Raw genomic sequence first — 14,407 nt, 5'->3', positions numbered from 1 at the left:
GTGAAAAATTGGCATCCCTGCGTGACGTAAAACATCGCAGCGGTAACTTGGTCTAACTTCCAAAACGGTTTTCTTTCCGTTGAGCACGGCGGTGGCACAGGGTGTTGTGGCTGCTGCTTGGGTAAGATCGAATCGTATCGTAGGGCTGACGGGACTAAGTGAGACTACGATATACTGTAACTAGTTCCGCACGCTGAACGGATATAGTCAACACCAAGGTTGATATTTGAACTAGGCAAACCATCAACCTTAGTTTCTGAATATCCCCTGCTAACAACCCTCTAGCATGTTCCTGCATACAGATTTCTTGGTAAAGCCCATCGTCCCAGGCAAATCTCTGCGCGTAACCACTCTCAAAGCAAAGGCAGACCAGCTACCAAGCGATTCGAATCAGCAACCCAAATTCCCTTCCAGTTGCTCTCTACTCAAACCGATCCTCATCGGCATAACCATAAGCCAACCCCAACACCCACCCATCCGCTTCCTTTTCTCCCTTCGGATTGACCCCTCCCCAAAGCACAACCCCCTTTCCGTCCAAACACCCCGACGCCGCCAATAGCCCCCTCGGCCCGGGATGCACCTTTCCCTCCGCCGCGGCCTCCATTTTCTGCTCAGTCGGCACCAGCTCCGCTTCCGCCCAGCTGAACTTACCCGACTCAATCCCCTTTGGCATCAGCTTGTCGCGAATCACATCCTTGGCCGCAGCACCCGTAAACCCGTGCGACGGCAGTTGGAGGGACCAGATGTCAGCATAGTATTTCTCTTCTTCAGGTGATGAAGTATCAGACTCGCCGACCGCGTCCGAGGAGATGCCAAACATGTAAATCAGATAGGAGCGGCCGTAGCCGGTGTGGATGGGCACCAACGCACCTCCGACGCGCGGTTGCGGGCCGGGCGTGAGCGGGTTGATGGGGTAGGTGATGGATTGCCAAGTGAGTGCGCCAGGCTTCTCGCGTTCGGTGGTGGACTTGAGGAGATCGAGGTGATTGATGGTGCCGCTGAGATTGGGCGAGTCCGGGCTGGCGCTGATGGTGTAGAGAGTTGTGTCGGCGTAGGCGGCGGCGAGAGGTGGGAAGGGGGACTTGGGGAGGGTGGTCCACGCGTTGCGGTCGAAGCTGTAGAGCCATGTTTCCGTTTCGCTGCCGCCTGAGCTTGATGTGTGACCTCCGTGAAGGATCAGGAAGTTCTGCTTGTCGTCGACAAAGATGTGGTGGCCGTAGCGCGGCACCAGCTTCACCCCTAGTTGCGTCTCCCCTTGCAGCTTTGTCCACTTCATGTGCTCTGTGTCCCAGAGCCAAAGACAGTTGTCTTCCTTGATTGGGTTTCCGTGCTCGTCGCATCCGCCGTGGACGACAACCGAGTTGCCCCAGGCGCACGCGGCATGTTTGGTACGAGGTGCGGGTATGTATGTCTCGCCGGTCTTTGCCTCGATCAAGGGGAATGCTGGAAAGTGATCGTGGATCTTCTCGGCACCGGTGTTTTCTTTGCTCGGAAGAAGAATGGCATGGACATCGCTGTTGCAAAGCTTGCCATCGACATCTTCGCCGCCAAAGATGTAGGCTTTGTTACCGATGGTGGTGATGGTATGATTGGATCGGGCAAGGGCTCGCCTGGAGGAATGCAGTATGATTAGCAGGTGGTTCCTTGTTGAGAGGGGAGGAGAGAGAGAGCGCGCATACTCGGTGGGTTCTGATGTCGCCTTCGCTAGTTGTGTGAGAGACACTTTCAGCGGCTGCGTTGGAGCGGCGACGGCGACTGCGGCTCCGACTTCGACGCCTGTTGCCACGATCTGCTCGGCAACCAGAGCACCGGCTGCAACTTCGGCCATTGTTTCTAAGGATCTGGGTGGTTGATGGTTTGTGAGCTTCGCGATTTCTGATTATTCTCAGCAAGAGTGCAGCAAAAACAGCAGATGTGTTCTGGAAGCTACTGTCAAGAAAAAGGTAAAGTATCTTCCAGAGTGGTTCTCTGGAATCGGTGTGTGTATAATTCTACTAGAGGTAGCGGTGATGTTTGTTGTTTGTTGTCTTGCACAGAAGGGACGGGAGCTTCAGACGAACGCCTGTGACGTCAGAGTGGGGTATACGCGCTTATCGTCTGTGATTACCCCTGACTAAAACCTTATCGCTAACGAAAAGTCCCGGTCCGCTACACAGACAGTTCACAATTTACACTACACATAGGCAGCATAGGTAGCGCGAGGAGAAGGGAATACGACGCAAAAAAAAAAAAAAAAAAAAAAAAAAAAAAAAAGAGAGAGAGAGAGAGAGACAGAGAAAACGTTGAGGAAACCACTTGGTGAAAAAGCCAGTTACCCGCTTAGGTTAATAATTATGCTCGCTGGGCATAAGGATGTTGGAGATGGGTATATTGTATTTTTATCAGACATCCCCGAATCTCTTCCCCGCAATATTTCCCAACATGATGATGAGGAGCTGACAGAGGGACAAACTGCAAAGAACATCCATTCATTACTCGTATTACATTATCCTCAACACTATAGAAAAAGCAAACACATCGGGTATAATGTCATCAAACAATAACTTCAAAGTCATGACACAATGCCTGAACCTGCACCGTTCCCCCCTTTACAATCATTCGCCTTTTTTGATATCCAAACCGCCAATTAGCTGGCACAATAAGAAAAAAATACTTCTTTTTCTTTCCATTTAGAACACCAAGCCCTTGTTCTGCTTGACATTGTCGAGCTTGATGTCCCTCCAGAACAAGACCGACACCATTGAGATGGCCTGGATGGCCGTCGCAGCGATGAGCATGTACTTCTGGGAGTCACCGTAGGCCCGGGCAATGGCGTTTCTGGTCTCAGAACCATATGGGTAGCTCAGCTGCGTGACAATAGAGCCGTAGATGGCGGTCAAATTCTGCTGCTCCGAGGCGGGAAGGTACTTGGCCAGGTGCTTGGGGAAGACACCAGTCCAAATGGCCGAGGCGACAGTGGAACCAATGGCACCACCAACGTTGGAGAACATGGCCTCGATGGCAAGGACGACCGCAATGAACTCGTGCGAGGTAGCCGCCATGACCGCCATTTGCTCGCAAATGACGAGGGTACCGCCGGCGGTAGCAATGAAGATCTGGCACATGACAATGTAGCCGACGTTCTCGTTGGGCTGGCGGAAGTGGATCATGAGACCGACACCGAGAATGGTGACAGGGACACCAAAGTACACGGCGAGCCACTTGAAGCGGTTAGTCTTGCGGACGGCCCAACCGACGAGGAGAGACCAGAAGCAGGAGCCGACGCTGTAAACGTTGACAACGTAGCTGGTCTTGACGACGTCGAGGTTGTTGACGACCTGAAGGAAGGAGGAGAAGTAGCTATCCCAGATATAGAACGAGACGAAGAGGGCACCCGCAAGAATACACGCACTGATGACGGTGCGGTCCATGAGGAGTTGGTAGGGGATGAAAGTCTTGGGAGCCAAGAACTTCTCATACAAGGCGAAGGCGATCATGAGCAAACCACCAAAGATGAGGAAGCAGATGATGAGGGGAGACTTCCACTGGTCCTTCTGGTACGAATAGAGGTTGAAGGACAGGAGGAACAAGGCCAGACCAGTAGTGATGAGGAGCAGACCGAGAATGTCGAACTCGATGACGTAGAACTTGAGCGTCTGCCAGAAGTTGCCCTTGCTCTCGTGCTTGGGGAGAAGACCGGCCTTCTTGGCCTTGACGTGGTTCTTGTAAAAGAGCCAGAGGATGGGCGAGCAGACCGCGGGGACAATAATGGCAAAGGCGCCATAGCCCCACCTCCAGCCAGGGCCGTCGAGGAAGCGTTGGGCAACGATACCGCTGATCCAGCAGGTGATGATGTAGGGGGATGAAACAAAGGCAAACAGCAACGCTCGATTCTTGAGGGCTGAAGTATCGGCAAGGAAGATGGAGATTGAGTAGGTGAGGCCGTTGTATCCAACCCAGTAAAAGACCTGGGCAGCCGCGTAGGTCTTGACGCCGTTACAACCAGCCATCATGATCAGACCAATGGTCAGGCAGCCAAGCATGGCGCAGAAACCCTGAGGACGACCCCAGATATCGAGGATCTTGGCAAGGGGAAGCTTGAACAGACCACCGATCAAGCTGGACATGATGCTGGTGGTAGCCGTCAGGGAGTGAAGAGCGAAGGAACTGGTAACGTAAGGATAGAAGCTGGTGGACATGCCGGACTGAAGGGCATCGACGAAGTAGAGGATCCAAATACTGGGGACGAACGATGGTTAGTCAACAGTCACATACAGTATGTGGAGCAAGTGAAGGACAGAACATACGTGATGTAGGCCATGTACATGTCGTTCCGGGTCCAGACCTTGGTCATGGCCTCGACACGCTGAATACCGGCCTGAGCCTCCTTGGAGATCTCCTGGCTGGAGTCGGTCTCGGCACCCGGGTCCGACGCGTTGGCGGCAGACGTGGTTCCGACAGCGGCCTCCTTGTCATTGGGGTTGTGCTGGACCTCCTCGACGATGTCGGCCGGAGCCGCAGGGCGGCCCAGCTTATGAAGAAGACTCCTCATGGTGAAGGACGAACGGAGCTGAGTAGCCGATAAGTATGAGGAATTAAGAAAATGTCTCGGTCGATCCGGGTCAGTTGAGAACCAGCCTCCAGTCGGTGGGAAGGAAAAGGTATGGAAAGATAGGAAGATGAGGGAAGGAGGTTTGGGGGGTGGAAGGCAGATTATCAGATCAAAGGAGAACGGGAGGAGGGGAGAGTCGGGAGCGGGATCGAAGTTTATATTACTTATCAGATCGAAGTTGCGCAAGGCGGATGGACACCATCTGTACTGTTTCTTCTAGCCCGATACAGTTTCTCCCCAGCCAATCCAATTGCCGCATTGTTTGCAGAAAGTCTGTTGACCCGCATTGAGTGAATAGACGATTGGTTGAGGACGAACATACGCGGCGCTATACCCAGTTGAGTGAGTTTGGGTGAAACTGAATCAAGTGAGAAAACGCGGTACGTAGTACGGCGTGGCCGGTGGAGCTCGGTTGGAGCTTGTGCCGTGGGGTGGAGTGGGGTGGAGTTCTCTGGCGTCCGCGGTTCCTGTGTGGTTGGGAAGGGCCGGGAGTGGAGGACTAGAGAGAGGTAGCAGGGGCAGGATCGCAAGGTTACACTGAGCCAGGTAGCTCACTGCAGAGGCAAAATGACTGTCAACTCGGTGGGGACCACAGGCATGCAGCCAACACAGTAGAGACCGAAAAGGGCATTGCGCCGTTCTGGAGACTCTCCTAACGCCTCGAGAGTCGGCCATGGCGATAGCCTCTGCAAAATCCGGCCGAGACGGGATACCTAGCCAGAAGGGGTCTGCGAAAAGACAGGATGGGGATTCCCTTGTTCAGATCCTCCCCGAGGCGGTTGCGCGGCAGCAAATATCCTCAAGTTACATGGCCGTGATGAATATGCAGGGCAGTTATCTTGACGCCGGTGACGGGGACAGGAGAGCGATGGGGTGAGCAGAAAAGGAAGAAGGGGCCCAACGTGGCAATGGAGCCCAGAGGCGCCGTCAAAGTGGACAAGCCATGCCATTACCTGCTGCGTACTATGTACATATGTACTGTATCCCACAACCCACGCGGCAAAATGGAAGAAAAACGATGCATTGTCACCCCAGCTGCAGTGAAGCCTCTCGGAGAAGTGCGGGCACTGTTGGCTGTCGGCTAGGTCTGGAGTCTGGACTCGGTGTTATACCTAAACTGGGCTGACCTACTGTAAGTTCCGTACACCAACTTACTGTAATTCGTAATTTCGAACGTTGTCTGTGACCTTGAAGAGCTCTTTGACAGATGGTACAAGTGTCGGTTGCAGTACCATACTCTGATCCGAACAAAATCGGAGTGCTGTGTCGTCTTGTGTTATGTGTTCTGTGTTCTGCCCCGAAGTTCAACAAGTTAACACCAAAATCCGTTGTCACTGGGCTATCGTTACTTCTGTTGTTCATACATGCGCGTTTTACACTGGAGCTTTGTGAAGCAGCGGTGTGTTTTCTCGACGATGGTATCGATGGGTCGATTACGTCTTGCATTTTTAGGGATCCGTCTTCCAAGCCGGAAAACTATTCCCTATCGCAGAGTGAAGGGCCTCTCAGTTACCACTTGAGTTGACTTTTGATTCAGCTCTCTCATTCGAGTATTTGACACTTCCCATCTGTGATTGTGATTACAGCTGATAGAGCAACAACGTGTCCCTCTTTCAGATACGGCATCTTTCCACTTGAAACCGTCATGTGTCCATCAAGACAGATCGCATTCAGTACCAATTTTGACCGGGACGTGAAGACCGGTACTATTGGAATGATCCACCACCCATGATTCCACCAATCTAGGACGCCCCTGGTTGCACAGGGCCAATCGTAACGCAGAGGCCCCGCACCTTAACCAAAGTTCCACTTTGCCAAGTCGCAAAATTTTTTATCAGATCATCTTATCTGATCGATAATCCTGACTGATGCCAACGGCCCACCCACCTTCGCCCACCGTCACAACCAAGGCATCAAGGGGCCACGGCAATGTGTGATGACTTGGCCGGTCGGACAGGGTGCCGCATGCGCTTGTTGTTTCTTTCCAGGTCTTTGCGCGGCAGGAACGCCGATCGACCGCAGAACTCCATGACAGATTTGCTGCTTCCACGCGAGCAGCGGCCACCCGGCGACGTCAACGGCGACATGACGGAAAGAGCGACATCGGCCCCTCCCTCGTCCGTCTATGCTTCTTGCCCTCCCTTTGGAAGACAGCAAAAGTAGATACCTAGGTTCGAGAACCTGTCTTTGACGAGCGAGTGTTCTACACTTTAGCGCAGGTACCGGTACAGGGGCAAGCCGTCAAAGTTGATCATGTCAAAGTTTTCCTGTCCTTCGCCGCCGCCCTCGTAAGGCACACAACATGCTACTTCCCTGTGCAAAGTCAGCCATCGGGCCGGCGCCATCAAGGTGCATTTATTACATCCCCCGACCTGAAAAATTGGAAGGGTCCAGATGGTGATAGTTTAGAAATTGGTCACTTCTTGGCTTATACGATTGGGAAGAGGAGAAAGAGAAAAGGGCTGGAGAGATTCCGTTAGACCGCCGGAATCCGCTGGAGGAAATCATTCGGCTCCGATGAGGGAAACGGGAATGTGTGTTGGTCACTGATGGCAGTGGAGATGGCCTGAGGAGTGAGGGCTTTCGCACACGAGAAATCTGACGATAAAAAGCCGACGAAAAGGAATGGATACCTGTGCGGGCCAAGAGCGACAATCTTTACCTGTTCTGGCAAGACGCCGTTACCCCTAGCGGACCCGCTTCCGCTGCTACCGTACCGCAGGGGCAGGAACACACCACATCCCGTAGGGGTCCCCATCTTACCTGACGAATCTTCGAGGGCTGGGACCTCACAGCAGGCCCAGGTGTGAAATTGAACTTTTGGAGTTCCTACCTACCGATTCATCATCCGCTTGACTTGGCTTCAAAGTTCAACGCCGAGAACGATCTGGCCACATAAGCAACTGGACCAACACCGACGGAACCGTGACACTGAACCATACGGCTGGGTCCGAGATCAGGAACACTGCAAATATACGTACTTGTCACTGACCAGGGACAACAAAGAAATCTCTGCTTGGAATTGACAAGGTTCACCTCGGAGCAAGTATTCAATGCCACAGAGGCCCAGAGGCTCTCAAGAGCGCCTATCTATCGGCTTCGGCGTCTCTTCGATGTTGTCGTCAACCGCGCCTCCAACGGTGACCAGCATAGAAATCGTCGTCACCAGTCACCACTGATCGTCATTTCCATGTCCGACCTCACAAGCCTTGAAACAATGAATTGCGAGTGCAATGCCTGTGACGGCCCCGTTGCTGCCCCGTCATGCTTCATCAACTGCAACCATGGAGTCCCGATCCTTTAAAGGTTGGCTCTTTTCCCAATTTGTACACTATCATGTCCGGCTGCCCACGTATGCTCTCCACACCTTACCCACCACCCCCGACGGGAGAAGCAACGTGGAAAATCCCCTTCGAAATGGGCATGAGGCACACGCCCGTCATGCTCTACCGTGTCTGCTGGCGCTGATCTCACAAGTAGATCATAAATATTTCGCGCAAGCGGGGATAAACCCACCAAATCCGTACGGCTGCTCCGGGCATCCACCTATCTTTAATCTGGGGCGAAGACACTCTCCGGTAGTCAACGACCGTGCCGCCCCTCTCCGCTATTTGAAGACATATCGGAGATAGGATACTTTTGGCGCCGTTTCCTCCGGCCTTGTGCTACCGTTCCTGTTTCGATCTCATGCTGAGTGGCATGGTCAAAAGTCCGGATACCACTTGGTGGCCCGCCTTGCTGCGACGTGCCGGCCGCTACCGTCTCCGCTACCTGGCAAGATTCGATTTCAGGTACGGAGCTCCTGCGGGTGAGCCGTAGGGCATGTTATTGACCTTGGTATATTGAAATTGGCATTGATTACGATACTTCCTTGGTTTCCGCTACATGGATTCTCCAAACACCCTATTGCCTTCCGGTTCGCAATCCGCCTTCGTCCACCCAGCTCACCGAATTCTCGGCTCAATTCCAGCCTCCTCAGGCTTCTCATTCATCCACCTCCTCAACCACTGCCTAGCCAGCGGATGTAGATGCAGCTGCACCCTCCATTTCCCGTCTCCCATCCCCCCTTGAGTCGCTTCAGTCGTGGGGAACACAATCGCATAATAGTCTGCGCTCGCCGACGTCGATGGTTTATACACAGTGTGTACCCACAATCCCATCTCCATCTCATCCTCCCTCGATGACGACGTCATCTTCCTGGAACCAATCTCCACCGTCGCCATCCGTCTCCCATGCGATTCTCCATACCCTATCCCCTTCCAAGCCTCTCTTCTCGCTTGGTCAAGAGAAAAGATACACAACGGCCTTCCGCAACCTTCATTCGAATCCCTCTTTGCCGCCATCTTAACTCGCCGCGCATCTTCCTGGCCAGCTTGCGCTTGCCCTTGCGCTTGCACGACCTCGACGGCCGAGCGGATCGCAAGGGCAAGTAGGGCGTATTGTCGGAGATGAGGGATGCCTGTCTCGTCGGTAATGACAGGGCGGAGGAACTGGTGTAGAGGGACGGTGGCGATGGCTGGGAGGTGGTAGTCAGGGTGAAGTTGGTTCTGGCTTTGGGTGTGAGTAGGAGGGGAGGGGGCGCCGCGGACGTCGACGATGGTGATAAGTTTCACTACTTCCACGAGGTTGTCATTAGGAACGAAACTGTCATGGTTGCTGCTGCCGCTACTGCTGCTGCCATGGAGTTGCGCTCGAGTGAGCAGATGCCAAATAAAGGCGTACAAGATGTCTTGTTCGGTGATATTGCTGGCCGACGGCGTCGAGGTCATTTGATGGAGATAGGCTTGGGCGGCACGGTGCACGGTGTGAACCCAGCTGGTGCAAATGGTGAGCATGTCAGTATATGCCGGGTCGTATGGACGGCGGAGGTAGGTCATGAGGCGGTGATCCTCATTGTTATTTTTGTTGCCGGTAGAGTCGTCATTCTTGGAGTCCATTGTGGAGGTGGTGAGATGATACTAGTAAAGATGTTGTCGCTGTTGCTATTGTTGATGATGGATTAGCAGCGTCAATGTATCAGTCCTGCTAGCTGTTCGTGTCGAAAGCTATGGATATCAACTACCATATAAGTTGACGCGTCAAATTTTCTTGATTTCAATCTTATTTTTTTCATTTTATTTTTCTTTATCAGGTCCAGATCTTATTCTCCTTCTCTTCTTTCTCCCCTGCCAGCCCTCATCATGCGGAGCACTGAAAGGAAGGGACGATCCTTGTATTGCCGAACAGGAGTTCATGCAAACACATTTCCGACCGATCCATCATATCGGATGAACTATGTCAGTGCGTTCGCCACAAACTTTCCATAACACGTGCGTGTGCTTCACAAGAGTTACCAGCGTGCCGGTAAAGATAACTAACGGAAATAAAACCAAATATACAAAATAAATCAAGACAAAGCGAACGAACCAAGACGACCCAAAACAGAACGGCACGCGACGACACCGCACGGCGGGAAGGAAACACTCACACAAAGCCTCTTCCAGTACGATTGCCGGTACCGCTGACTTCAGGATGGTTTGTCAATGACCACGATGTGGTTGGCGTTCTTTCCAATTCCTTCATTCTCTGCCTTTCTGGTTTCGCTCGGCCAAATGGCCTTGCTCAGTGAAGCATGTCCCATTCATTCGTGTTCAAATCCAACAGCAACCTCTCTCAAAAGCTCCCTCCTCAGTCTTGACACGATGACTTCGACGTCTGCAGCATCTGCCACAGCCTGGTGTATCGCAATCCCCAGCACCATTCCCGTTGCGTCTGATGATGAGAATTCGCCTCCTCCAAGAAGCCTACTGCGCTGGACGGTCATGGCATCAACTAACCGAGAATGGCGAGGTGGTCCATATCTGGAAGAATCCATTCGGCCGCCGAGGAGAGGAATTCGGAAACAAATGTCAGGAACGCGGAACGGATAGAGGCCCTGGATTAGTTCCTCAAAAGACATTTCCAACCTTTGCTCTTCATGGTGGGTGATCAACTGACGGACGGCGTCTTCTGGAGTCTGGATTGGGAAGCGGAGGTAGAGTTGTAGTCTGTGGGCGGCGGCGGCGGTGGTGGTGTATGCATCCTCGTCAATGTCAGCATTGTACCGCTCTTCTGGAAGACGCACGAGCGGATGGGGACCGGGCCGGAGGAGGTGACTTGGATCTCTCCCGCCTTCAAAGTACATGTACACTATGTTGCCTTGTGTAAGGTTACTGAGATGTTGCAAGGCAAAGTTCCGGTTGGTGTTGGGGTTGGAGGAGCGATGAGGGGGTCTAATAGCATTGGTATAGGGATCGGGGTCAGGAGTGTCGATGGCATCGTGATCAGCAATGGTTGAGGAAGCGGCTGAGGCGGGACCGAGTTGACATGAAGCGAGAAAGGAGAAGTCGGGGAGGAGAGTGCGGATCAGGGCCGGCTCAAGAATGGCTGCGCAGAGGGAGTGTGGCCAGGGGAGGAGCAGGGCTCGACAGTGGTAGCCGCGAGTTTGAACGTTGTCGAGGGCGGTCAGGACGTTTTCGGGTGGGGGTGGGCTCGAAGGGGAATCCGTGAAATAGGTTATGGAGCCCATGTTGTGATCAATTCGAGTAAACGTGTTCTACAATCGAATCCTACATCGTTGTCGAGCGGCACACAAAGGTGGCTTTATACACGAGAGAGTATATATGCTGGTGATCCACCGGACTAGTCATAAGACGGTGTATGCCATGATACTGAGATGCCAAGAAAGCAGAATAACATTTTGAAGAGACTTGGACTTGGGTGATTCACAAGGGTTTGGATGTGTAAGTTTCTTCCGAGAGGTGGTGTTCATATAATAATTACTGCAAGCTTGATCATCTTGTCACGGGCAAACACATCCCTTGAGTCACGGTCAGTACTTGGCGGAGCTCGACGGGTGAAGCGATTGGTGATGCATGTGCTCTTGACCGTATGGTACCGACTTTCCCATGTACTTCACTGAGACTTCCTGATGCGAAACCTGTCAGAAGATGGTGGTCATTCTTTGGCCTTGCACAATTTTCAGCTTTTCCAAAGGTCATGGCATGAAGCTATTCACGGTTCTTGGCGTTTTGGGCACTGTTGAACACGGTCCGGACACTCGGGGATAGCAGAATGGCTGTTACTTGGCCACCATTGCAAGCGTGACATTTTACCCTGAGACTCGTTAAAGATAGAAAATACGTATCTGATTGGTCCAAGTCGTCAATGTCTGTGATTTCCAAGTCTTGTGGTTGTCAACGTAGTTGTCGTTGGCGTTGTCGTCAGCAGAAGTGGAAGAGGATGGGCGACGGGACGACCGGGCGCCAAGATTAGGTACTAACCTAATATGCAGTCTAGCGCTAACTGTTCTGCGTATGTTCCCACTAATTGTAACGTCGTAGGGGCGTTAAACCCGCCAAGGTTTGGGGGATTGACAGGCCCCACAGCTTCTTCCCATTCCCGTTGCATCCATCCGCGATTTGAGGGTTTGAAGGTTACATACTATAGGTACCATTATCTCGTCTCCAATGCCTTTGTTGAATGTCTCTGGCCGCCATGGGTGTTGTTTTGGTGGCTGGTGTGCAATGTCTGACCTAAGCACAGGAAGCGCCGATAAGCCGGGCCGGACTCAAAACGGCCTGAGACCTCCCCCGCTTGGCAAATCCATTGGCGCTGGATTGCCATCACACTGCAGTTGTTTGTTCGGGCAATTGCCCCGCCATCCTCCGGCCACCAAACATGCATCGTTCGGCAGTCCGCCAACACAAAACCATCGTCCATCCAGGGCATCTGCAAGTCGTCCGACGCCGCACCAGACCTATTTATTTACCATGAGGGGGTTTTCCTCAGACAACACCTCGGTCCTCTAGAGAATGGACGTGCTAATACACACGCTCTCTACGCAAACATGTAACACTGCCCCAAATGACGAATCGAGTTGAAAAGAGAGAGTGACTGTGACTACCCAAGTACTAACCTTGCTGGTCTCCCTCCTCAGGATTGATCCTTCGATCCGCCTTCGGCGCGCAATCCACATAAACGACCACCTCCTCGTCAAGCGCATCCTCCGCTCTCACCCTTATCTCCTCCACAACCCCGATCATTCCATATGCGGGAATGCGAACTCGAATCTCCACCTAGCCGCTTCCCTCGGCCATCTGTCCATCTGCAAGATCCTCGTCGAGCTCGGCCACGAAGAGGGCACCCCCGCACTGAACGATGAGCACCAAACCGCACTCATGCTAGCAGCCTCAGCCGGTCATACCGAAATCGTCCACTTTCTGTGCGAAAACGACCCGCAGTCCATCTTGCGTCAGGATATTCGCGGCCGCGATGCCGTCATGGAGGCTAGTCTGAACGGCCACGATACCGTTGTGCAGATCCTGCTTACCTGGGCTCCCGGCGGAGCTCCTGCTGCGCTGGCGCAAGCAGACCTGGATGGAAACACGGCGCTGCACTTTGCTAGCGGCAATGGGAACCTTTTGGTACTGAGGACGCTCTTGGCCGCTGGGGCGGATCCGGGCAGAAAGAACGTCTGGAGCTGGACGCCTGGCGAGTACAGCGCTACTGTTCAGGCAGAGGTCTATTTGAAGGGATTGGTCAATGAGGTGCAAAAGAGGAAGACTGCAAAACGAGAGGCGGAGGAAACCCAGTCGGCACCACCACCGCTGTCCAAGAAGGATAGGATGAAGGGGGCATTTGTGAAACTGGTTGGGAGAGATGTGGATGTGGGCGATTGACGCCAACATATTTCAATGTTTGGTCGCCCCTAGTGCTGGACGCTCTTCCAGATTCGAGAGAGTTGGGAGAAGATGGAGCATGTCACCACATGGGGCATACCAAGGGAGAGCGCATATCTGTGTGTCACCCAACATTGATATGGAGGAAACCAGCGATTCGAAGCAGCTAGATCAAAGAGCGAGGAGCCTCCTCTCCACACCGCTCACAGGCTACAGAATGTGAGTAAATACAAGACTTGACATCGAATTCCGCGTCATGGTGCTCAATTTTCACGTGTCTTGCGATTTCCCGCGCCATCCCATCGGTCAACGGGTGATGACTAACAAAAGTATAGCAGAAGGGATACGTGGAATTGGGTAAAGTCATCAGTCTTACCAATGGTCACCAACGCTTCCTCGTCTGATCGAGAATTGAACAGTCAATGATTCACACTCCGATCGCATCTTGGTCATGGCCTTCCGGTCATTATGCAGAGATGGCATTGATTGTCGTGACTCGAGTCAATCTTCGAATCTTCAGGTGTAAAACTGCAATGGTTCAACTCTTTCCGTCTGCACCAGCTGATCTATCAGCCGTCATCTTCTGGCTGCTTCTGGCTGTTGGTTTTCTTCTTGGACGCTATGGATGATTGGCCAGAGGTTCCAGAGCATGGCGTGGTCAGACTCGGTCGGTCAAGAATGTCAAACATCGAGTTGTTGGCCCCTCGTCATCAGTCAAGAAAAATTATGGTCATCAATCCGATGTGTGCTGAGGCACCAACTTGCAAGATAGGTGTTCCCATGACACGACAAAATGGGACAGATGTCTTCGTGATCCAAGTAGCATTCGGTCTGTGAATTTTACCCTGTCACGAAGCCTGCGTTGCCCAAGATGTCCGTCAGGCAAACTGAGCTTCAGAAGACCGGACAGTCGACTTTCAACCAACAACCCAACCGATTAGTCGTCTCTTCACCGTCCTGATTACCCAGAGGGTAGCGATATGGCCTTATCCTGTCACAGAACTCGATCACAAGGGGTCTCCTTACAGCCATGGCATCATGAAGCTGTCAAACTTTTCGTGGAGGTACCACCGTATCCTGGAGTATTTAAAGCCCACGTCGTACACTCCTTCTGTTC

At 52.7% G+C, this 14,407-nt stretch overlaps 5 protein-coding genes across 5 annotated transcripts; 1 reads left to right on the top strand and 4 right to left on the bottom strand.

Annotated features, from left to right (window-relative positions):
• On the bottom strand, positions 1-2,102 carry B0T23DRAFT_347729 (uncharacterized protein). Its single transcript, XM_062835994.1, has 2 exons — positions 1,680-2,102; positions 1-1,610 (listed from the first exon to the last, which is right to left on the bottom strand). Exons 1-2 carry the CDS (start codon positions 1,826-1,828, stop codon positions 422-424), a joined length of 1,338 nt encoding a protein of 445 aa, XP_062688487.1. The 5' UTR covers positions 1,829-2,102; the 3' UTR covers positions 1-421.
• A 567-nt stretch (positions 2,103-2,669) lies between these two features.
• B0T23DRAFT_326912 (major facilitator superfamily domain-containing protein) lies at positions 2,670-4,531 on the bottom strand (the record flags this gene model as incomplete). The annotated part of the gene is made up of 2 exons (XM_062835580.1): positions 2,670-4,218; positions 4,287-4,531. The coding sequence occupies 2 exons, from the start codon at positions 4,529-4,531 to the stop codon at positions 2,670-2,672; spliced, it is 1,794 nt and encodes a 597-aa protein (XP_062688486.1).
• Positions 4,532-8,198: 3,667 nt separating this feature from the next.
• On the bottom strand, positions 8,199-9,528 carry B0T23DRAFT_327069 (uncharacterized protein; the record flags this gene model as incomplete). Its single annotated transcript, XM_062835589.1, has 3 exons — positions 8,199-8,265; positions 8,425-8,472; positions 8,540-9,528. The coding sequence occupies 3 exons, from the start codon at positions 9,526-9,528 to the stop codon at positions 8,199-8,201; spliced, it is 1,104 nt and encodes a 367-aa protein (XP_062688485.1).
• A 341-nt stretch (positions 9,529-9,869) lies between these two features.
• On the bottom strand, positions 9,870-11,138 carry B0T23DRAFT_347724 (uncharacterized protein; the record flags this gene model as incomplete). Its single annotated transcript, XM_062835993.1, has 1 exon — positions 9,870-11,138. The coding sequence occupies one exon, from the start codon at positions 11,136-11,138 to the stop codon at positions 10,212-10,214; it is 927 nt and encodes a 308-aa protein (XP_062688484.1). The 3' UTR covers positions 9,870-10,211.
• A 940-nt stretch (positions 11,139-12,078) lies between these two features.
• Positions 12,079-13,662, top strand: B0T23DRAFT_50682 (ankyrin repeat-containing domain protein). The gene is made up of 3 exons (XM_062841388.1): positions 12,079-12,460; positions 12,549-13,509; positions 13,632-13,662. Coding segments are annotated over exons 1-2 (744 nt in total). The 5' UTR covers positions 12,079-12,458; the 3' UTR covers positions 13,291-13,509; positions 13,632-13,662.
• The last annotated feature ends 745 nt before the right edge of the window (positions 13,663-14,407 follow it).

This window comes from Neurospora hispaniola, assembly GCF_033458365.1.
Source record: "Neurospora hispaniola strain FGSC 10403 chromosome Unknown B0T23scaffold_10, whole genome shotgun sequence".
NCBI classification, from domain to species: Eukaryota; Fungi; Ascomycota; class Sordariomycetes; order Sordariales; family Sordariaceae; genus Neurospora; species Neurospora hispaniola.
Note: the sequence above shows the minus strand (reverse complement) of the source record. Positions and strands in the feature narration are given on the sequence as shown.

What these genes read in the sequence shown, in the direction of transcription:
- B0T23DRAFT_347729 (XM_062835994.1), bottom strand. Translation starts at nt 1,828, where the DNA reads ATGGCCGAAGTTGCAGCCGGTGCTCTGGTTGCCGAGCAGATCGTGGCA. An exon ending in GCGACATCAGAACCCACCGA is followed by an intron (nt 1,611 to 1,679) that starts GTATGCGCGCTC and finishes GCATTCCTCCAG; the next exon opens with GCGAGCCCTTGCCCGATCCA.